Source organism: Meles meles, chromosome 7, assembly GCF_922984935.1.
Source record: "Meles meles chromosome 7, mMelMel3.1 paternal haplotype, whole genome shotgun sequence".
Classification (NCBI taxonomy): domain Eukaryota; kingdom Metazoa; phylum Chordata; class Mammalia; order Carnivora; family Mustelidae; genus Meles; species Meles meles.
In genome coordinates this window covers 56,849,488-56,873,717 of record NC_060072.1, presented here as the reverse complement: position 1 = coordinate 56,873,717, position 24,230 = coordinate 56,849,488, and the positions used below count along the sequence as shown (strand labels likewise).

Genomic DNA, 24,230 nt, shown 5'->3' with positions numbered 1-24,230 from the left:
GGTTGTGTTTCTGTGGAGAATCCTAAGTAATACACCCTCGTTCACTATCCAGGTCTTTGAGATAGAAGATTTCATCCTGGCAGAGGAGAGTTGTTGGAGAGTCTGATTAAAGATCTATAGAAGGAAAGAAAGAAAGGATCCTCTGGAGGTCTGATCCACTACCAGGCAAATGACATGGGAGAATGAATTTCAGGGAGAACTAAAGGAGAGAAATAGCTTCTTGTGATAGTATGCCAGAAGCAATCTAAGAAATTACATAGGTCTCTGAGAGGGTATCAATAATCAATACAATTTGATTAATTGACATTAAAATATGTTAAAGTTTTATTCTCAGGTTCCATTGTGTATTTTTTGTGTATTACTCTGTGCAGTTATTTCATCCAAAACCACAGGGGTCTGACATAGCACCAAACCACATTAAAACCATCTGTATGATATTACTGTTGACATAGTGCTAGGGTATACAGTGTCTACTCTGCTTTTCTATTGTAAATTCCAGTCCTTATTGCTCACGGAAAGCAGTAAAGCTTTCCGTTTCTCATCTGTCCCATAGAGATATGCCCAGTTTATGCAATGAATGGGTTTTTGCAAAGGTTTGTATGTGATGCAAACCTTTGTAAATTGCTTTATATTTTGAAGACACATTAGAGGAATTGGCTATTTCAAAGAAACTTTTCAAGTATCTCATTTCTTAATGTCATAAGTCATGCTGATTCAAGACCATGACATCTCCCTGATGTAGTTTATGAAGTTCTATTTTTTGCTTTAGAGGTTTAATTGATGTTAAGATAAAACTACACCTAATAACATTCATTTGCCTGAAAGAGTTTTTGTAGAATGCCTAATGTATTACCAGAAAGTAGTTTAATGTCTCAAATAAATGCCAAGTTGTTCAAATCGCACTGATCAACAACTTCGTTAGGTATAAATGTCACTATTATCCCTACTGTCCTGCATTTTTTTAGGAAGAAAACAGTCACACAGTGAAGGGAATCAGAATCTACTTTTATGTCCCTAGAGTTATAAACATTTGTATCAAAATATTTACATTTATAGTATATGAAATATCAATCTATTAAAAGAGAAGCCAAATACAGTACTAGAACAACCCACCAATGTAATGCAAATTACATGAGACATAAATGTCACAGAAATAAAGAAAAGACAAGGGAATACATGGTTCACTCCAGTCATAGTTTGACTTTTCAACATAATGCGAGTATCTCTTTTGAGTATATCTGATATGTAAGTATGCTTCTGCACATAAGACAGCCTTCTATAATCATGTGATAATTAAATCATATTAAAAAGTTCATCATTCCACAGTTCTTGCTTGCCATCTCTCTACCCCCAGCCCATGTAATCTGGTGGCCTGTCCTCAATATTCCCTTAACCAGAATGAACATAGAGCAATATATTTAGTCATAGTCCTTTTACATAAATACCAGCAATCATGGCATGACAACTCCCTAGAAAGGAAAAGTGTGTAAGAAATGGGATAAGGAGAGAGCTGGGAGAAGGGAAAGTAGGCAAGATGTCTCACATTCCCCCTGGGGTAGATCTTCTCTGGTAATAAAGGAAGTGTCTTCCCAAAATGACCCCTTTAGACAGAATAGACAGAATGTGAGATGGCTTGAAATAGCTGCTCCAGGCCAGAGCAATGCCTGCTTCCCCAGGAATAACATACAGCTACTAAGTCCTATATAGAAATGCTCCTATGGCAACAGACAGCCCAATTGCCAACTGACTGGGAACCACAGGAGTTTTTGCTTTTTATTTTTTTCTCTTAAAGAAAATATATGTCTATCACCTATGTTTTTATTTGTCTCATGGGAATTTTCTAATTTTCCTGGGAAGGCAGGCACTCTCTTCTAATCATGACCGAAATCTAGTATGCTTAATACTTTACAATTATATAGCACCTTTCCCCCAAGGATCTATTTGGTTTCAGTTTGTGTGTGTTTTACTAAGCTTCCAGAATTGCCCTGCCTCACTTGCAGGATAGACAGGGCCTCTGAAAGGCAATGGCTCCAGCCCATGTCAGAGAGAGAGCTACCACTGAGACTAGGAGTGCCGATCCCCAATGCGGATAATTTTTTGTTTTTAGGAAAAACGTCCTCCAAAGTTATAATTTAGAGGGAGAGTAATAAATCATGTTACAAGGAACCATGTCCATCTCTCTCCCAGTATGTGCTTAAAAGAAACACTGATCGCATGAACAGGGGATCCTAAGAACAACCCTACTGTAGCACTGTCATGAGACTGCCCCTTGGTCTCATCATTTTCGTGGTGCTTTCACCACAGAACTGGTCATGAGTGGCTACAGAAATGCCAAAAGAGCTGCTTTGGCTTTAAGCAAGAGGCCTAGCAAAGTCCACAACAAGAGTTCTCTGTGAGGGACAGCTGCGTGAGGTCCAGTCTGGGTTCTGACCAGCCCCCAGGCCTTCCCCTGGGAAAAGTCCTCTTTCTTGGTTTAACTCACCCACCAATTTGGCCTTAGGACTCTATGTCTTTCTCCCATTTCATCACAAATACCACTGAGTTCCACAGAGTTAAATATCTGTTCGAAAGAGGGCTAATGGCTCACAGGCCAAAGCCCCCTCCTACAGGCCCTTCAGACTGGAATGTGATGTTCTGCTTTGGGTCAGAAAGGCGGGATGGCTTCCAGGGTTGGCACAGTCAACACAAAAACAAGATCTGTGCTTGCTGGAACTTGTACCGCTATTTTAACTTGATGCAATAGGTCTGAGGACCGCAGTTTGAGACCCAGAGTTCAGCCTCAGGAGTGGAGCCAGTGGTGCGGCAGCTGGTGGGTCCCCAGGCAGTGTGTGTAACTAAGAACAGCTGGAGGCCAGGTCTGGTGGCTGGAGAGAGGCTCTCCAGCTGAGAGAGTAGCAGAGAGTAGCCAACTACTCCCTCCCTAGGGCAGGGGCTCCATGGTAGAGAACCTTCCCAGGAATGGTTTGGGTTTCCAGCCTCTCCCACCCTCCTTCCCCTCCCCGCCCACCCTTGGGTTTTCCTGTGTGGTATCTTCCACTTCCCTCCCAGATTCAACGCCTTCCTTCTCCCCACCCCCTGCCCCAGGATCCCCATGAACTCCTTTGGCCTTATTTCTTTCTCAGGACTAGATAGAGCACGCCAATGATGAAGCTAAAGCAGAAGCAGATCCAGGTCAGGATGAAGGAGTAGCCATGGTGACTTTTGGAGTAGTTGGTCCCATAACCACCGGCATAATGATGAGTATAGATGGACACTCCGACCATAATACACAACCCTACAAGGGGGAAAAAAAAAGGCCTCATTTTTTGTTTTTTGTTTTTTTTCTATTAAAACCAAGAAAAAAAATGTGTAACTTTTAAAAGATTCAATTTCCCTCAGAGTAAAAGGCAATTTCACTGGGAAAATAAAATCTGGCTGTTTAGCCCTATAGGATAGTTCTGTTATTGGCCTTGAACCAACCTTGATGGTTGTGTTGATAAAACTAGAGGTATTTGGGCTCCCATACCCACAGCGGTTTGTGTAGCTACAAGTGCGAAATAAAACAGAGAACTTCACGTCTACCACCCGGCTTTTCCTTCTAGACCCCAGCCTATGTAGGCGGGCTGCCCAGGGTGTGAAACGACACAGCCTTTCACCCAGTTATGGGTGCTGGGGAAGACCAGCAGAAGGATGAGAACAGGAACTCGGGCGCACACTATGGCAGTGGCTTTGTCTAAGGACACCCACCTTCCTGCCCTCAAGAGTCTCCTATACAAAGGCATGCAATGGGCATGGCCCGGCCACTTGGTCGCAGCCCCTGCGCGCCAGGAGCACTAGGTTTAAATGGGGCGTGTGTTTAAAGCACAGGACAGTACTAATTCCAAGCTCTAGCAGGGGTTCTCAAAAAGAGAACAAACAAGCAGAGGAGAAAATTGTCCAATGCAGCTTCACTGAGCCAGGTGCTCCTCTGTCCAAATTGCCAGGAGTGCCCATGGTAAGGCCACCATACACAGGAGCCCGCCCCTAGGATACTCACAGCACACCAGCATGGTGGCCCCGGAAAGGAAGAAGCGGTTTCCCTTCTCCATGGTGAAGAGCTGGAACACAAAGACCACGAGGGAGATGACGGAGAAGATGATGGAGAGGATCATAAAGGCCTGCACCGCCTTGAGGGCATCTGTGGACACAGGAAGAGGAGAAGAAGGGCATTAGGCTAAGCAGTCCCCGGCAGGGTGCACGTTTCCCCGACCTCCCGAATGTCAGTACTGAACACAGTCCCCTAAGACATACCTTCGCTGGCATATGACAGCACGTCATCACAGCCACCAATGGTACAGTTTTTCCAAAGACCGACTGATAACTGTGTATTTTCGGAAACCACCCAGACCTGAAACCAAAAGGAAACAAACAATGTTTGAAAAGTTGACCCTTTGCTTTGAAAGGGAAAGAAATAGCATCTCAGATTTGGGTCAGGATCAAATCTTCAGCAACACCCCACATTGAACCTCAAATAAGGTTAAGCACCCCCACCTCTTTGTGGAAATGAGGTCTGACTAAAACAGAAGCCATAGAGGTCCCAAGAGAAAAGGTGGAAGATTGTGTCACTGAAGAAAAATCACACAGTTTCTCTGGGCTTCACATTCCTCCTTACTTAACAACAACAACAAAAAGGAAGTAATTAAATCGTAGTGGTTTAAGATTCTGAGGTTCTAAAAAGCAGAAACACAGAATGAGCAATTGGTGCTAAGTATGGACCATCCATTCGCTCTCTCAAGACCGTTTTAGGGGCACCTGGGTGGCCCAGTTGGTTAAGCGTCAGCCTTCCACTCAGGTCATGATCTAGGGGTCCTGGGATCCAGCCCCACAGGGGGCTCTCTGCTCAGCGGGGAGTCTGCTCCTCTCTCTCCTTTTGCCCCTCCCCCCTGCTCATGCTCACTTTCTCTGTCTCTCTCTTTCTCAAATAAATAAATAAAATCTTTTTTAAAAGACCATTTCATGTAACAGCCTAAGGGGGTTAGAAAAAAAGAAGGAAAAAACCGCTCAACTGGAGGCAACTAGGAAACGTGGACAACGAAGGAAACAGCAATGAGTCTTGGTGTCAAGAAGTCACTTCCATCTTCCATCTTGGGGCGCCTTGGGTGGCTCAGTGGGTTAAAGCCCCTGCCTTCGGCTCAGGTCATGATCCCAGGGTCCTGGGATGGAGCCCCACATCAGGCTCTCTGCTCATCAGGGAGCCTGCTTTCCCCTCTCTCTCTGCCTGCCTCTCTGCCTCCTTGTGATCTCTGTCTGTCAAATAAATAAAAATAAACCTTTAAAAAAAATACTCTTAAACGGAAGGATGTGGGGGCCCCTGAAAGTAGAAGAGTGATCAACATGTATTCTCCAAGACTTGCTGTGGTGCCAATGTCCCTTTCCACCCTGCCCAACAAAAATAGTTACTCTTCTGGAAGACAAGCACCCAGAACACCCGTTAGAATGAGCACTGCTGGAAGGACAGGGCCCAGGATGTGTGATCACCTGCTCTTGATTCAATAAACAACGGTATGCCAAGCCCAGTACTAGGGGCTGATAATTCAGATACTCAGCCCTCTGGGAACCACTGATGCAGTGTTAAGTCACTGACCAGGCTTGTTTCCCTGAGAGCCCTGGGGGTTGGGGCACGGAATGGCAACCCGCAGTCTGGAGGAGGGCTCACGGGCAGCCTTGCTCGTGCTGACCACATCCACCAACGGTAGCAAAACTCTTTTATCTGAACTTCAAAACCCATTTGTCCTGTAACTGTAACAGGGACCCAAACAGATTCTGGAGCCACCGTTTGCCGCCCTGTGATGGGTGGCCTTGATTTTCGCGTGCCCGGATCGGTCTTGTCTCTTTCCGAGAAAAGCACAATAAAAGTCACGCTGATGCTACAAACGACCGCTAGAGGTCAGAGTAGCCCAAGCTTCAGAAAAAAATATTTTTGCATTGTTTTGCTGGAGTGAGTGAATTCCGTGGAACCAGGTTAATCTGGCACACTTCCACCTTCACACGCTCCTGTCGGCTCAGAATTCGATCATGTCGGTCTGGCAACCAAAGCTTCTCATCAGCGCTCTCCCCTCCATCCGTCTAACCAGGGTTCCCAGAAGGAAAGGAAGCTCTGCTTTTGCCCCGGGGGAGGCACCTGGGGTGGTGCTGACGACGGTTCCGCCCTGAACAAAGCCTCTCCCTCTCATCGGGGCACCTTCGCTAGCACCCCTGCTTGGAATGCACCCCTCTGCTCCTTCCGCGATTCATCCTCCGCCAGGAAACCCGCCCATCTACCCATCCCCCCCAGCTCCACCTCGGAGAAGGTTCTGCCAGAGACTGAAGAAGCTTCATTGTCTTCTCCAGCCCCTTGCCACCTCCAGCCCTTCGGTAGACACCGGCTTTTCTCCTCCAGCTATTTCATTGTTTGAAATGCGAGTGGGTGTTGGGGTGGTTTTTTTTGTTTTGTTTTGTTTTTTCGGTTTTTGGTTTTTGGGGGTTTTTTTTCCCCCACGACTAAACTGCATATTCCCGAGGGGCAGGGATTGTGGCTCAGACTTCTTTTGTAGTAACTTATGTAAATATGCAGATAACTTCTGGGTGAATGAATGAACAAAAGAACGTATTACTCACGTTGGCAATGGTGCCCACAAATAACATGATGCAAGTGGCGATGTGGACCACAAAGATACCAGCCAGTAATACCAACATCTTGGCTTCTTGATGCCTCGAAGAGCAACGCGAGTTCTGAAAAGAAAGAAGATGAGGGGTGGGGGGGTTACAGTCAGATTCAATCAGACCATTCAGCGTTCCCACACATGTGGACTGTCTGCTAAAATCAGGAGTTGCAATAAAAACCATCACTATTTCATTATAAATTCCTGAAAACATGTTGTTAACCTAGTTTGCCTATTCGTCAATTTACATACACCTAAATATAAACATAATTCTGCTTCTCAAATATCTATATATTCACCTCTCTAATAAAGCCTGTTTCTAGAAAAAAAAAAAAAAACACTTTATCACTGTTAATGTTTTATTTTGTTTGTGTTTTAAGAACCAAAATAAGACTTTGATTTTTTTTTTAAGGCCTTTTCACAGCTATCATTTCCAAGTCTTTGTGCAACGATGTCATATAAATTTCCATTTTCCACTGGGGAAGTGTCCATGGCTCTATCAAACTGTTCGCCCAGGGGCTCCTGGGTGGCTCAGTGGATTAAGCCGCTGCCTTCAGCTCGGGTCATGATCTCAGGGTCCTGGGATCGAGCCCCACATCAGGCTCTCTGCTCCGTGGGGAGCCTGCTTCCTCCTCTCTCTCTGCCTGCCTCTCTGCCTACTTGTGATCTCTCTCTGTCAAATAAATAAATAAAATCTTTAAAAAAAAAAAAAAAAAAAAACTGTTCGCCCAGAGATATTAATAGAAGTGGATCCCATCTGCCCAACAGCAGCTTTTACTCGATGCCCATAGACTGAATAGGCTACTAATTTGCTCCCGGGTGAGATACAAAATGTAAGAGCCACAACTTCTGTTATTATAATGCTGTTTGGCAGTCAATAATTATAACAACCTAATTACAGTGTAATGGTCTGATCACCTACTGACTGAATATTTCAGGTTTTTATTGTTGTACCTGAGCCTTTGGGCTGCGTCTGCCTCATAGTATGGACTCTGCTATTGGTCTAGGGCATAATGCTGTATTTCCTTTGACGTAGTATGTCGGTTCTGGGGTTTTAGAAGTATGCAGACTGAAACACCACTAAACGAGCCTTCTATTTGTGCATGACATTGACACACCATTCAACCCTGCAGGACTCGGTGGAGAAGATAGACAAATGCACAAATCACATGGTGGGAGGATTGGGAATGAATACAGATTAAGAATGGGCATAGGTAATCCACACTGTTCAGCCATCATCTCAACAGAGGAGAAGGGAGCCCATTGATCATCAAATAAATCATAAAGAAGGGAGCTCATTGATCATAAAGGAAGTGTGAAGGATGCACATGGGAATGGGTATTCTGATTTATGTAGCTGCAGAGGGAGGGCTCCATTCTCATGCTCAAGATAGCTATGATGCAATGCAGTCTCAAGGGACTTCAAAAGGAAAGAGCTAGAGTTTATTCACACCAGGGTGGATGTGTGGATGTCCCCACCTAGGGAGGAGATGGCTGGGCACATCCTGCAATTGTCCCGCTTCTCTCTCACACTCTACCTAATTTAATTGAAGCTTTGAGCCTGCTTGAGCTACTTTCCTATTGTCCCAGGTACTTAGTGGCCAGCACTGATGCTATGGTCTCAACACTTCGAGTGCCTTTTATCTCCTCTCACTTTCCAGATCAGATACTCAAAATCTAGAATGTTCTTAAAAAAAAAAAAATCTAGGGGCGCCTGGGTGGCTCAGTGGGTTAAGCCTCTGCCTTGAGCTCAGGTCATGATCTCAGGGTCCTTGGATCGAGCCCCGCATCAGGCTCTCTGCTCAGCGGAAAGACTGCTTTCCCCTCCCCCTCTGCCTGCCTCTCTGCCTACTTGTGATCTCTCTCTCTGTTAAACAAATAAATAAAATCTTCAAAAAAATTATCTAGAATGTTCTAATGTACACAAAGGGGCCTTGCTCTTTACAGGTCAGGAATGACAGGCACACTGCGGCTTCCATCGTCCATCCCAACCTGCTCCAACAACCCCTGCCTTCTTTCCCAGTCCCAGCGTTTCCCTCAAACCCAGGCTACTTTGTAGGGATTTGTCCAATCTCACTGTGAATGACAAAGATCATGGAGTTTATCCTGCCGCCTCAGGAGAGAGCTCGGAGATTTCATGGCTGCTGTGAATAATCTCCCCGCACATTCAAATTCATTTTTGCTTTCTGAGGGTTCACACATACCTCCACAATTTTCTGCTTGACTTTAATGCACTGGGAAAAGAGGTTTATGAATTGAACAGGTTGAGTTAGAATCACTTAGTCATGTCCTTCTGTTCTCTGTGTCCTCCTATATAAAATGGGGGCCATAATGCCCATCACATAGGAAAATACGAGGGTTATGGACCCTATTTATGAAACTAGCAATGTCTACCACAGGGCAGGTACTAATGGGGCTGCTTTGGCTGTGGTTATTAGCATTACTATTAGTATCCGGTGAAACTGAGAGTAGCTGTTACCAACATAGCAAGTCAGTTAGTCACTGGGCTACCCCCATGTTAAGTACAAGTAATAGGATATCTACTGTGTACTTCACCGGGCAGTGTATATAAACCATTTTGAACCTCCTAGAAATTGCCATTATGCCTAATCCCTGCCCTGTGACTGGGGGGACTTCTAAGAACACACCCTCGGGAATGAGAAGGAGAAAGCTCACTCTTTTCATCCCTGTCCTGGCTGTCTTCCTGACACCCCCAACATTCACACCATCACTAGATCCTGATCCTGCCCTTCCTGGGGAAAGGAAGAGGCTGATGTAGGGAATTACAAATATTGCATAACCAGTCATATGTTTAATCCAACTTGGGTTCTATAAATGTCGTTTTTATTCCTTTGGCTTCTAACTGACAAACATCCTCCTAACAGAGGGAAGTGATTGAGGGGCCCAGAATAGAATACAATACGCCAAGTGAGGCCTTTTAAATGAGGTGGGGAAAATGCTGTGAGTCGTCTGCCTTACCTACTCTTGGGAATTCAGCAGCACTTTGTGTCTCCTTGGGCTGCTATGTAACCCTCCAGAGGAAGTCTCACCTTGGTTTTGTCCCTGCTCACCCTCTCCATTTTGATGACTTGATCATTACTGCCTTCTACACACCATCTTCCTGCTGGTCCTCACTTCAGGCCATCCACGGCAACCCCCACCCCCCCCCCCCGGCCCCCTGCCTCTGGATCTCACTCCTGACGTAGAGGGTAATGACCTTAGGAATGAGAGGTCCTATAGTACCCTGCTGTGTAGTGTCCCCTGTTTTTCAGGGCCTGGCGCTTCCCCGTGTGTATTGCGCGTGCTCTGCCATTATGTCCTGGCCACTTATCCTTCCGGCCAGCTGTCTGCAGAGGCTCTCTTTGCCTGACATGAGCAGTGTTTGGTCCCTGGCCCAAACATGGTGCATATTAACTAGGTGTGTTCCAGTCTGCTTATGAAATGAGACCCACTGCGACTGCCACAGAAACCAAGGCAGGACCTCACTCCTGATCTAAGCCAAAGCCCCACCCGATCATTACTCCCCTGCCTAGTGCAGGCTGGAGGAGTGGGTGAGGTTATCAAGCAAAGAAGTGACTCTTTCATCTCAAATTCCTGGGACCGGGACACATCTCTCCACCAAGGAAAGGAGCAGAATGTCTTAGATTAGCTGGAGCTCTTAGTGTACAGAGCACATAAATTCCTCTGCTTTTGGTCGCTGCATCCCACTAGAAGAAGGGGCTGTTTAGTGGGAGTTAGCTCATAATGCATCTACTTTCTCCATCTTTTCACTGCCCCCCATTTGTCGGGTTCCATTAATGTCATCCATTGTCAGTTAGAGGGGCTTCCATTGTTTTCAGTGACCTCCCAACACATCTGGAAACAGAACAAACTATTTTCTTAAATGTCTGACCTGGATTATCCCCTGTTACCCAGTCCCTATGCTAGAGAACCTCCAGCAGAGAAACCCTCAGCCAAATGTAGGGTAGAAGGGCAGATCTTGATATCCTCATAGACAACCATGAGAGCTACCCAGTGGGTGAATGTCTGGGGATCTATCCAATAGCAGAGCATAATGGGAATAATAACAGAAGGTCTCGGGCTCTTGAAACTTCCACCCACCCACTACTTGCAGTGTAGCTTGCAGGGAGACTGATTCCTTACCCTGGTGTGTATCTTGTGTCATAAAAAAGCACTGAAAAGAGATCATTTCTGAACAACCATATCATTGGAGGTATTTCTTTCTTGGCAATTTGTTTCACTAAAACAGTAACTGGCTTCTTCCTCACATCGCTCTAAAATGTTCTGGAGAGCACCCTCCAGTGGAAAGCAAACCCTTAGTCCCAGCTGGGCAGCTCACACTGGAGAGTACAAAATAACAGCGTTGCAATCCTGGACAATTAGGTACCATGCCTGCCCTTCAGAGCATTTGGTGCACTGGGCGGTCCCAAAGTTTGTCAGCTGGTTGCTGGGAACTCCCATAACATTACATATGGTACCTTAACTCTCGGACCCAAGCCCACAGAGCCAGGCCAATCACAGTGTTCTTGAAGGATAAGACATCCACTGACTGTTGTGAGGTGCCAGGAACACATTTCTCCACCCATCACTGTAAGCAGAGTAGGACTTCTGGGGACTGGGGTACTCAGGGCTATCATGGCATTGAGTGCAAAGCTGAGAAAAGTATGGGAAGCATGAATGATGACTCTAGAGAGAAGTTGAGTGTTAAGAGAAAAGGAAGTTAGAGATTTAGAGCCACACATCAGCTCGCTAATATCCGTTTTCTGTTGTTCTTTCTTCCAAACATGCAGGCCAGCCAGTTTCCTTCCACCACCACCATCTTTTTCTCTTGACCATTCTTCCCCTTTTCTTCTCCACTGCCCAGCCCACAGAGGAGTTGCAGTCTCTTTAAGCTCCTAGTCCTGATGCAAACCTCACAACCACTGACTATTCTAGATTTGGATTAAGTTCTTTGCTAAAAGAAAATTATTACAGTTAGTGGAAATGACCTTGAGAATTACAACTGCTGGTGATTGGAGGAATAAATGACTAATTAATGTGGGGTGGGGGTCGGGGAGATTACTGCCCTCTCCAGTTGTCTCCATTCACTTAAATCTTTATTGGTTTCTTGCCTTCCTCTTATGCCTTCCTACTCCCCTAAAATATGAAAGAATCAAGGGAACATAGCTCTGAGACTGCTTTGCATTGCCTCTTTGCCTTTGCTTTGAGGGTGCTCTGGCCATGAGAAATCAATCAGGCCCCTGTGAACACCTTTCCTTTTCTGATAAGTACCTAATACTGCAGAGACTTTGAGGATAATTGACTTCCAAAGACGCAGTAGGGGAGATTAGATATTTGTAATTTGGATCCATGGTTATTAAGCTAGGGTCAGATAACTTCCTCCTGCTATGGAGTATGTGTATTTATTCAACGGCCAGCATCAGAGTCTGGGGAAAACAGTTCTTTAAAGGTGGTCTAAGTCACAGTAATTGGGAACAATACGACAGAACAGAACAATCAAAAACCCACTTCTCCAGCAAAGGAAGTGGTGGAAATCCTGGGCTTGACTCACTGAAGAACTAGCCTGAACCTGGGCGTGTAACATAATCAGAAACGGGGGTGGAGAGTGGGGAGGGCAGAGGCTGCATGAGCAGAGGGGGAGTCTTGCACAGCTCAAATGTCCATGAATCATTTGCGAGTGGGTGAGATTCTCCCAGACAAAGGCACAGTGGAGGCATCTTCTACCAGATGGTGCAAGAATGCTGTCTGAGAGCATGTGAATCGGCTGGCTAGCTAGAAGACGGTTTAGTCATTTTCCTGACCGCCTTGGATAACCCCGTCTTCTCTGGGGAGAAGACAGTAATAATGGTCAGCTGCCAAATTCCCCATCGCTCCTTCCTCTCGTCCCAATTTTATTGCCCAAAGCAAGTCAGGTCATGAGTTCTTCCTCCACTACTTACCCCGCATCTATTCCTTACTTCCTGTTCATGCTGTCCTTGCCTGGTTCAGATCCTAGCCTGGACCACAGCATCAGCTCCTGGCATGATCCTCCTTCTGAGCTCCTCCTCTCTGACATATCGCCCGCACCACTGCATTATCCGAACTTATTACTCCTCTGCTCAAAATCCTCCAAACACCTCACCACCCCTCCCACTCATCACTGAGAAAGAGGCTCCAAACACCTTACTCTGGCCCTGGAAATCCTGAGAATATGGTTTCCAAAGAAAAAGCCCTGTTTTTAAAATGCCCTTCTTCCAGGAACTACCTATCGAAAATTTTTCCCAAAAAAGCTCAAATCCTGCCTCCTCTAGGAAGCCTTCCCAGCCTACACAGTTCAGAAGTACTCATTTTCCCCATCACGCTATAGTCCTTATATAGCCTTTTATTAAAATCCCTAGTGGCAGCTTGCCTGGTAACAGAATTACTTACAGAATTATTTGGCTCCCCATCTCCTAAGGTTCTACGTTTCTGAAGGAAGAGGCTTATCTATGACAGGTACCAAGTAAACTTCTATTCAGTGAGCACATAAATGTTATTAGGAAGGCAATTTTTTTCTTCCATATATGAACTTTAGTCTTTTGCAATTTTTAGAAATTACTTATACACTACTATAGCTATGTACTGAGTATCTTATCACATGCAAATTCTGTGTTACGTATTGCTATATAAATAACTTTGTAAACATATGAATATTTCCTGAGTAACTTTGACATTTGAATATGCAAGGGTATATATGTGTTTGCTGCCTTTTATTTAAGAGGAAATAAGTAGATACAAAGAAAATATCTTACATTTCTAAACACTAATTTGTCCACGGGTTTAACTTTTCTCTTTAAGTTATAGAATCTCTGGACTAAGAAGAGGGGCCTTAAAATTCCTCCCCAATATAGGAACCTCAACTCCAAACCTACACCACAGAACTATCTAAGCCATGCTTAAACTCCTCCTGTGATGGGGAGCTCACTACATGCCAAGACACTCCCATTAGGAAGTCCTTCTGACAACACATCAGGATCTGTAACTACTACCCCTGATCTTAGTTCTACACTTAATCTAAAGTGGCCTCTTCAGACCTCTTCTAGAACAGCCACCTTTGTAGCAGAGCTCTCAGGCTATCAGAGAACTAGCCAAAGGACATCACCTAAGATCCCCAAATCTTAATCACATCATAACACAGTCTTGATTTTATTCAACTGTAAACAGATTCTGTCTTTTCATTGATTTATGTTTTCCCAATTAGGAAATCTCCATCTCTTTCTGGAAACTGCAAACCTTGAAGAAAGCTGCCTCACACCATCTGACCAACAATGTGGTGCTTCCTGCAAGGCACGAGAAAAGATGAAAGACAAAGCTGCTCCTGGTCACATGATCTCCGGGAGTCAGCCCCCACCTCTGTGTCATCTCCTCAGCGGGACACCCAGCGGCTGCCACTTCTCCTTTCTACCCTCTACGCCCCAGTATCATTCTGCTTTGGTCAGTTTGTTTTGATGTGTTTGTGTCCCATGGAGGATGATTTGGGTTGGCACAGTGGACGTCCATTTAACACAAAAGCAGAAAAGGAAACACTCTCTTTTGGGAGCAGTCAGAGAGGATGTATCCGGAGGAGGAAAAGGCTGGGATTAAAAGCAGGTTGAGTGGATGAGACCTTGGATGAGCTTTTCTGGCCATTGTTATTGTTGTTTTATGTCAGGCGCCCTTTCCATTCTAAATATTGTTTTTACGTAGGGGTGGGAGAGGGGAATGTTGATTTCTCCGTGGGAAACATGGGGAGAGAAAGGATCCCAAAGGACCGTTTCCTCTGCCTCTGGATATCTGATGTTTGGTATGGAAGGAAAGAATTTCAGGTTGTCCCTCAATATACCCATGTTATTCTGGGGCCTGATGTTTTCACGTGCAAGGCAGGTTGTATGACCAGGAGAAACATCAGGAATCGAGCCACAAAAGTAACTACATGCTCCAGGGAAAACAAGTGTTTTCATGGTCTTGGGGGGAAAGGAAGTTCCATTTCCCAAATGTGGTCTGGCCATAATAAGTGGGGGTTCTTATAGAAAGAATAGGGTGTGTCTGACACTGGTGTGGAGGGGCAGACTCTCGCATAGTTAGGGATGAAGAACCAGGGGACCAGGGGACGGGGTGGGGTAGCAAGCATGCTATTTAAAAAAAAAGAGGAAGGAAGGGAGGATGGAAGGAGGGAGGGAGGAAGGAGGGAGAAAGAATCGGAAGAGAAGAGAAGAAAAGAGGGAGGGAGGGGAGCACCTATTAGACAAAATCTCAAACAAACTTTGTCTCTGAGTAACTGCTGACTTCGGGAAAATCCTTCTACCTCCAGCTGGTGGCTTCTACAGAGGTAGGAGTATACAGTGGTAAAACATGGGTTCTGGGTTCAAATCCTGATGCCACAGCTTCTACTTTTTCTCTTTTTTTTTTAGTTTCAGTGTTGTTGAGGTATACTGGACATATTAAAATTGCCAGATATCTAACGTGTACACTGAGGTGATTTGTTGACTACGACTCTTCGTAATTGGGATCTATAGACCTCAGAGGGCTAGTGTGAGGACTCGTGCCTGACGCAAGGGCTATAGGGTTGTCGGTTTTCTTTGTGATACTTGATGTACAATGAGGCTCGGCGGCAGATTGGGCGGTAAACTTCTCTGGCCCAATCTGAGGACCAGCGACTGCCGAAGGTAAACGAGGAGCGTGAATCTTGTTTTCGAAAACGCTCCCAAGGAGAGTAACCTCTCCCTCCCTCCCTCCCTCTTTCTCTCGTTTCCCCTGGTCCTCCTTCCCGTCCAAGGAGGGGGTGGATCTGGCAACATCTGCAAAGGCTCAGGCCAGCCCGGGGCCGCGAAGCCGGGGCCGGCCCACGCCCCCAGACCGCAGCTGGCCGGGCCCCCGGGCGATGTCCGCCGGTGCGGACAGAAGCTGCAGCTGTCTTCTGCTTCTGACAAAAGGGGAGTGTTCTGGCGACCAGAACATCTTCAAGGGCGGGGTTGCCCAGACTGGTAACTCGGGTTTGGGACGAAAATCAAGGTGTGGCCCGGGCCTGGCGGCGCTTGGGCTGGTCGCCAGTAGGTGGCGGCCACACGCCGTCCCAGGCCCAGCCTCGCGGGCCCGCCGAGCCGGGAGCGACGCCGCCTGCCCGGGAGGCCGGCCAGGGCGCGGGGTGGGCCGCCGGGGGTCTCAGTCTTTTAGGGGGCGAGCGCTGGGTTCTTTAGGGGTCGAGACATATCGAGGTGCTTCACTCCGATCCCTGAACAAAGGAGGAAATGCACTTTCCCCAGAGCTCAGCCGGAATCCGAACAGAAGCCCACCCTGTCCGATCTCCCCAGCCAGGTCTCTCCCCCTCCAGCATCTTCTCTCTCCCGGATTCCTCGCAGGGGTGGGCAGACATTCTAGACCTTCTTCCAGAACTCCCCTTCGCTCTGTTCCTTCCCCCCACCCCAATGCCCACCCCCGCTCCTAGTTAGAGGGTCAGCCGGGCCCCTCAAAACGGTGCGGAGGGGGGCTACTGCTTCCTGTCCTACCGCTGAGGAGGCCCACCAGCAGAGTCAGCTCTGCGAGGCCCCCCGGAACGCCCACACCAGATCCCCACACTGCAGCCCTGAGTCAGGCTTCCAACATTCCATCCTGGTCCCCACCCGCGGCGCCGGGGTCCCTTCCCCACCAAAGCCACATCCTGCAAAGGGAAGCGGGAACACACCCACCAGCCCAACTCACGGTTTCTGGGGTTGAAAACCTCTCTCCAGTTCCCCAGCCCCAGCCCCCTAGGGAGGGGTCTTTGATTATTTGAATGAAACCAAAGGCTCAAGGACCTCATTTTGCTCTTAGCTCTGGTCTGACCCTTCTGAAAAGAGGAAAATAGGGCGATCACTGCCCTGTTGGCATAAATACTCAGTGGAAATTCAAATGACACCAAGCCTGTATTGACCCATATTTGTTGCTTCACACACACACACACACACACACACACACTTTGAGGGGATAAAGAATAGAATATTTGGCCGTAAGGTCTGTTCTGAAACAGTGGGGGTGGGTGGTCCCCAGACAAGAAGGGAAGGAAATAAGGGGCACCTGGGTGGTTAAGTTAAGTTTCTGCCTCTTGATCTCAGGGTCCTGAGTTCAAGCCCCACGCTGGGCTCCACACTGGGCATGAAAGAAAAGGAGGAAGGAAATAGGAATGGAATCCTCCTCACACTTCTCCCTTGCTCTTTGGCCTTCTCCCTGTCTTCCTCTTTCTATTTCACTCTTTCTCCCTCTTTCTAAAGCTTTCCAGTGGCACCTTTCCTCTCCCACAACACAGAGGCCTAAGGAAATGCGGCCCTTTGCACTTGCTCCCTCCTCCTCCTCTCCTCCAGTTCTCGCTTATCCACACCTTCACAGCCACACCCTCCCGCTGTGCTGCGGGCTCCCAGATAAGAGGGTGGAGTTCCTTTCCCAGGACCAGCTCTGTTTCTCCCTGAACCGGGTTTGGTTACCAGTGAATCCTTTGCTGTGGTCAGTGTCTTAACAGGCTTACAGAGCCTTGCCTCTTCTCACCGGAGCTAGTATCCTTGATGTTTCATTAGTCAAACCTCTTCCCTGTCTTCCCAAGCTGGGTGAATGCTCATTGCTATCTGATGATAAGACCTAAGGAATTTCAGAGTGGGTAAGCAGAGGAGGCTGCCCAGACCCTCAATCTTCCCTAAAATGCCCTTCAATGCAACATGATGCCTCGTTTAACTTTTCTACCAATTTTTATGGATTACACCATTAGCACGAGCCTAGGGATTTCCAAAACAGGACGATAACATCTTAGAACGCTAGAATTTCAGAGCCACAAGGGGCCTTGGAGACCATCAAGTTTAGTTGCCTCAATCAAGAAGACAGGTAACTTGCCCGTGGTCCTAGGGCAGAGTCGGGCTGAGACCACAGCCCTCCAGCTCCCTGTTCAGTCACTTCACATCGGCCCCAAGATTCTTGCCCCCACTTTCAACCACTGTGCCTACATTTTCAATTTTAAGGACCTCATTTGAACCTCATTTGAAGGACCTCATTTGAACCTCAGAGAATTCATAGACAGACTCCGGAACTACAAAAGCTGCCGTATCCATATAAAACCAAAGGCACCAAGAGCAGAGGAGTCCATTTTGGTTCCAACAAAATGCGAAATGCCCATATCCAAAACAGGGAAGAAAACGCTGACCCAGAGATTTTTAAAAAGGAAGAGAGAGAACAGCAAACTTCACAAGGGCTTATACTTTTATCTTTGTGCTTCTGTGTCAGTGGATCTCCCAGTTAAATTAAGAGAAATTATTTTTACCCAGTCAGGGCACCTGGGACTGAAGTGTTATAAGAGTGGTCTCACAACATCTGTGTTTGGGAGGTGGGATATTGTGAATTCAAGAAAACTAATTGGAACCCTACTTGGGCTCCCTTGATTACTAAATAGAAATTTGGGATCATCTAAGCAGAACCAGAAAGAGTATTGGAAAGGAGAAATTTATGGTCAGAAAGTTTCAGATCTACACTGGCTGAAGCTAATGAGCTCTTCCCCAGGGCTGACATCCATCTTGCAAGCCAGCAATTAGTCCGGGGTTACAATGGATTAGCAACTTGTTCCTGTAGTTCTCATGACAGGTGGTAACAATGTGAAGGTGTGAGCTACAAGAACTATAAACCAAGTTATGGGATCACCGGAACAGGGCTGGGTTAGATGCCTGTGCCTCTGATTTTGGACTCATTTAACCATGACCTCGTGGGTAGTAACTGGGTGTGTCCTTCTGAGTATGGACATCCAAGAGTCCCAAACATCTCCAAGCTTTTGTGTCAGGCATCCAGTAAGATAAAGAAGAAACCATATTCATGTGTTTAGAAAATGAAATACCTCAGAATCCCATCACGTGGGTATAGCTGACTAGATATATCGTTTGAAAGCTTTAAAAATGCTTCCTGTTCTTTTCGAGTCTTAGGTCATAATAATCATACTGACCCATCAAGTTTTACCCATTAGATATTAATTAAGGGTTAAGTGTTTAGAGGATAAGGGGAACTGGGAAGAGAAACAACGACAACGGAATAGAGAATTTCTGTGTGCCGAGGACTGCAGACCTAAGAACAAAGTATAGAAGTTACAGAGAAGCCAACTGGGCTGGATTTAAGATTTTCTAATATTTAGAGCTGTCCAGCAACCCGGGGCGAGGTGGGCACGGGGCGCGGGATGGAGGTGGGGAGCATGGAGGCGCACTCTGAGGTAGGAAGCCCCCCTACTCTGGATATTTTAAGGACACGCAAAATGCCCATCTGTCCAAGGTGGTGTTAAAATAGGATTTCTGCATATGGTGGGAGAATGAATGAACTGATCTTTCAAACTGAGAATCCCTCCCAAACTGTGAATTTGGTGTAAAAAATTAAAGATAGAGCATAACTAAATATGCCTTGTGCCCTTTTCTATGACCATTTTTCAGATCTACTCCCCAGTCAGGCTCTGCGGAGTCTACAGAGTAGCATTTTGCTTCATCTGAAAGCCTTCTAGGGCTCTGACTGCTCTCTCTCCATTGACCCCAGAGCATCTGGCCTGAATGAAAGGCGCCAGAGCCCCCCCCCGCCGCCCGCCCGACCCACTCCCACGGGCACCCCCAGGTCTGGATGGTCGCCTGGAACTGGATGGGGATGGGCCTAAGCGGGTCCCCGGAGGGGAAGCAGGAAGAGTTGGGAAAGTCAGTCTTCCTGGTCAGTGGAAGGGATGTGCCTTCCACTCCCTCAGAGATGTGCCCTGTCCTCCTGGGAGGTAGCCAGCCTCTGTTCTGGGATGTAACCTGCTCTGGGCTGGCCCTTGATGGCCTTCTGCCAACTCCCAGGACAATTTAGTGCCCTCAAACAATGTAAAATCTGGGGGGTCCTCTGACCAGGAAGCCAGACCGGATGGCCTGCCGCCCTCCAGACAGCACTCCACCCCCGCCCCATTCTTCAGTCTGTGGCAGAATCCAGTGGGCTTCTGAGGGTGGGAGGGAAAAAATAATCCTCACATTTCAGGATTTTCAAAGACTTGCAGCTGAAATCCAGAAAAACTGCCGCTAAGGAGCTCCCTCACTCTTCCTTTTTGGAGACAGCAGGGAAAGCGGGAATTAGAACGGCATTTTCAAAATTGTCCTCAAGCTCCAGGAAACACCATTTATCATAGTGTATTTTCTCACTTCTAGAACTATAGTGTAATGGGAAATGCTGCACAAAAATGCAATTTGGGATGGTCTACACCCGCAGATTTCTGTGTTTTCTGTCTGCTGACCGCTGAAGTATCTCGCCTGTAATTTAAACTTGAACAAGAACTACAAGAAGATTTGTACTAGATTTGTGAAACACCATTACTATCGACTCTAATAATGGCTTCCCTTAATCCACAGCCATGTAATCTGGAAATAATAAACATTTTAAGCAAATGTGGGAGTTCCCTGCATCTTGAAAAGTTTCCCTTGCACTTAGTTAATCATCCCCTCGAGGGCGGTTTTACGAGGCATCTTGTCTGTGCAATGTACACGGGCTGATTACATTTAAATCTTCTCTTCCAACCAATGACATTTCTGAAGGAAAAGCCTAATTTCGTCAGACAAGCTGAATCCTGTCATTTTCCTCAGCTTGTTTATGTAGGGAGAAAATAAAACCAGCCTCTGTGTCGAAACCAAAACGCTAACCCAAAACAAAACAAAACAAAACAAAAAGCAAATAGAAATCACCCTTCCTCCTTTCTCCAGATTCACTTTATGATTAGCACAAGTGTTTGCATTTGCACAACCGCATTTTGAAAGAGTGAGAAGATAAATGGTTCAAGGCAATCACTGACTTCCATGAGGAAAAATCTCACATCAATCTAAAAAATCAGTTTATTATTGCTAAGATGGCATCTTTTCACTCAGCTCTAAAATTTCTAGGATGGAAGCACAAAGCCATTCAACTTTTTTTTTTTTTTTTTTTTTTTTTTTTTAAAGCAGGAACAGATTAAGTTCCCCTACCCCACCCTCTCCTGTTTCCCTCCTGCCTCTTCCCATCCTCTACATCTGGCAAGGAGAGAAGGAGCTCTGGTCTGGATTCCCCATCAGGCTGATTTGCACCAAATGAAACTCTCCCACATTTTACTTGAAACACCAGTTGAAACCCCCCACCTCTTTGTTTTCATTAAAAAGACCCACCCCCTCCTCCCACCTTGAAGGGAGAAGTAAAACTGATATTTAAACAAAAGTGAATGAAAAAGCTGAAAGACCCCTTTGTCTAAGCAACAGCAAAAGTGAACTGAAAAGCACCTATGGATCCATCATCCAAAAAAGATCAGCAAACGATGGACAAGAGAGACAACTCAAACCCTGAATGCACTTGAATCAAAAAGGCCCAACGTGGAAAACATCTGGCAAGCCCTTTCAAAGGTATGCAGTGTTTCCTCCGTAAAGAATCCCTTATGCTCATGTGTTCCAAAGTCCTTGCTCCCTGCTCCCAAGCAAGAAACCAGTTCCTGCAAAACGTAATCACGGCCCAGGCCCGCCGATTTCCCCCGGACTCCCAACTCCCCCTGTCAAAGGCATTTTCCAGAAACTCACAGAAAAAGTGGTCTGGGTATCCACTTGTAGCCAGAAGTTTCAAGAATTCAATCCAGAGGATTACAGGAAGAAAAAGCACAAGAAAAAAAGAAAAAAGCAAGACTTAGATGACAAGGTCGGGAGAAGGAGAGCAGAGAAGGAAAGAGAAAGTTCGCTGAGCTTCCCAGCGGCGCTGGAAGGTGTCCTACCTGAGGATTCTGGGGACTGAAGCGCCCTGAGTGGCAGGAGCTGGTGGCTGCCCGGTCTGCTCTTCTGGAGGTATGTGACCACAGTGAGGGGAGGGACCTGCTTCCCGGGGTTATAAGTTTCCAGCGCTGGTGTGCTGGGGTGTGTGATGGGCGGTTTCTTTTCACTCTTTTTTAAAGGAGTTTCTATGAATCAGTCTGACTTTAAAAAAAAAAAAAAAAAAAGATTTGTTGGTAAGCTACGCCCTGCTAGGTTGGCAGCTGGTCAAGAGAGGCTGGGAGTGAGCCATCAATTCAAAGAAGCCTGTTTAGGCTCTCTCTGACTCACACATACAGACCACAGTGGAAAAAGGAGTGACATTGCTTCAAATGAGTAATAGAAGTCACACAAATAGATCTGTTTACTGAAGCCCATTCCTCCTCACCAAAAAAGAGACTTGGTTACCATGGGCAGAGCCAAAACACAAGTTCTCTGTCCGAAGGTTCATCTGGGGAGGGGGAGACAAAGGGACAGGGCCCTGCCCCCTGAAATTCTAGCTAATCATCCAAGGAGATCCCCATCCGTCCTCCCCCACCTAAGGCATCCGTGGCTGCCCACTGTCAAGAATGAGCAGATTGATTTTTTCTCTGCTTTCCTGCCTTACCCCTGTGCACTCTCCTATGGGCAGCCAAGTAACTCGAGGCCTGGGAACCAGGAGAGCACACACGGAGCTCAGGCTAAACTGCAGGCTGGCCTTTAATTATACTCTGGTTGAATGCCCCTGTGGACTCTTCACATTCTGGAGCTAGTCTCCTGCTGAAGGACTTTGCTCTCTGATCTCCATGTAATAATCATCTGGACCTTGCTCCATAGTTGAGCTCCACCAGGAGGGGCCCTGGAAGTCACCTAACCCCACAGCCCGGGCAGCAGTCCCTGGAGATGAGAGCTCAGATGCCGAAGGTCAAGCCCGCTCTCCACTTACTGGCCGTGTGGCTGTGGACAAACGGACCTCCCTAGGCCAGTCTCCTTATGCATCCAATGGGGGCAGAAGGTACCCATCTCATAGAGCTGTGGTTAGAAATACACGGAGAGAGGGGTTCCTGGGTGGCTCAGTCAGTTAAACATCCACCTTTGACTCAGGTCCTGATCCCGGGGTCTTGGGATCGAGTACTGCATGGGGCTCCCTGCTCAGCTGGGAGTGAGACATGGTCAATTAGCAGAGGCAGCTTGGGTGTCAGTCTGCCATATTCAGTCAACTGTTTCTGTTCTCTGCTGCATCCGAACGGCCTATTTTAATTCAAATTATTCTTCTGCAGTTATGCATTTATTCCTCCAACACACCTCTGTGTTGCAGGAGGCCCCGTTCAGAGCACTGGGTCACAGATGTGAGCAAGGTCCCTGTCATCTTGGAACTTCTTCTCCATAATTGAGGGTGGGCTGTGGCTATTTACCAAAATTTTGATCAAATTGGATGATAAAATTGCAGGTGAACTTCAGTCTCTTCTGGGTCATATTTCTACATTTCCCAAATCTTCTGCAATGAACCTACATTACTTTGGTTTTTAGGAAAAATATTTTAAAGTGGAAAGGAGAGACTATTTTCTGAAGTGGATGCTGGGAAAACATCACACACACATGTACACACACGTCACGCACACACCCCGATTTGATACCACATCTTCCCAAGTCCTGGAGAACTGAAGTCTGTCCATGGAAGGCTGAGACAGTGTAAACTTTTCATTAAAAACTTAAAAAAACCAAAAAATGTGATGTGACACAAGATTGCAGCAGTTTCTCATATCTTTCCTCACCTCCTCCTCCCCCATCACTCATTTGATAATAAAAGTGCCTGTTTGAGAAAAGCCACTCCCAGGAGTGGGTTAAGAGGCCCTGTGATCTCTGAGCGGCCTAACCCTCAGGGAGGGGAGGACGTGAGGCCCAGGAACCCTCGCTGGCTTTCAGGGCAGAACAACAGGAGAGAATGACAAGCACAACCTCTCCCAGCTGCAGGCTCCAGCCTTCCCCTCCAAGGCCTTCAGCCAGCTTCGAACTCCCTCTCCCAACCCCACCCCTGCAGCATGTGAAGGAGACTGGGCTCTGAGGGGGTAGAGTCCTGGGGTGCTGAGAAGTATGTGGTCTGGTTGCATTTTTTTATTAAGAAATCTGATGCAGGGGTCCTGGGTGGCTCCATGGCTTAAAGCCTCTGCCTTCGGCTCAGGTTGTGATCCCAGGGTCCTGGGATGGCAAGCCCTGCATCGCATCGCATCGCATCGGGCCCGTTGCTGAGCAGGGAACCTGCTTCCTCCTCTCTCTCTGCCTGCCTCTCTGCCTACATGTGATCTCAGTCTGTCAAATAAATAAAATCTTTAAAAAAAAAAAAGAAAAGAAAAGAAAATCTGGAGCCAGGAAACACTGGAGGGGAAGCGCTTTCTCCCTTGCTCCCCTTTCAAGCTAATAAAGGAGAAAGGCAGAAACTTCTCTTCAGGTACTGAAACAGAGGGGACATTTGGTCCTGCTGGATTCCTGCACAGGGTTTGAAAGGAAGAGGCAGTGCATTGGCAGTCGGGGGGCGAGGGGATCCATTTTTCCTCTCCCTCTGCCTGGCAGTGGGCTGGCAAGCGAACTGGTCTCCTGCATTTCCACTTCAAAGTGAGTCCACGTCCTCTCCTTCCAAATGGTCCTAATAAATCTCACCTGCTTGGGCCTTTTGCTGATGTGGAGGGTTTGGAGAGAAAATCTCAAATGCTGTGAGCTCTTAAACACACACATACACACAGTGGTGTCATATAAAGCTAAGTATTTTTAAAAGATAAAGGTCAGTCCAGGAGCTCTAAGGCTCATGATTAACCCTTGAAACGTCACCA

At 46.8% G+C, this 24,230-nt stretch overlaps 1 protein-coding gene across 1 annotated transcript; it reads right to left on the bottom strand.

Annotated features, from left to right (window-relative positions):
- Positions 1–984: 984 nt before the first annotated feature.
- Positions 985–21,544, bottom strand: EMP1 (epithelial membrane protein 1). Its single transcript, XM_046013532.1, has 5 exons — positions 21,390–21,544; positions 6,616–6,729; positions 4,270–4,366; positions 4,016–4,156; positions 985–3,274 (listed from the first exon to the last, which is right to left on the bottom strand). The coding sequence occupies exons 2-5, from the start codon at positions 6,691–6,693 to the stop codon at positions 3,108–3,110; spliced, it is 483 nt and encodes a 160-aa protein (XP_045869488.1). The 5' UTR covers positions 6,694–6,729; positions 21,390–21,544; the 3' UTR covers positions 985–3,107.
- Between the last annotated feature and the right edge of the window lie 2,686 nt (positions 21,545–24,230).

Coding starts and splice junctions, on each gene's coding strand:
- EMP1 (XM_046013532.1), bottom strand. CDS start 6,693: ATGTTGGTATTACTGGCTGGTATCTTTGTGGTCCACATCGCCACTTGC. Junction 4,157..4,269: donor GCTGTCATATGCCAGCGAAG/GTATGTCTTAGG, acceptor CTGTGTCCACAG/ATGCCCTCAAGGCGGTGCAG. Junction 3,275..4,015: donor GGCCACCATGCTGGTGTGCT/GTGAGTATCCTA, acceptor TCCCCCTTGTAG/GGTTGTGTATTATGGTCGGA.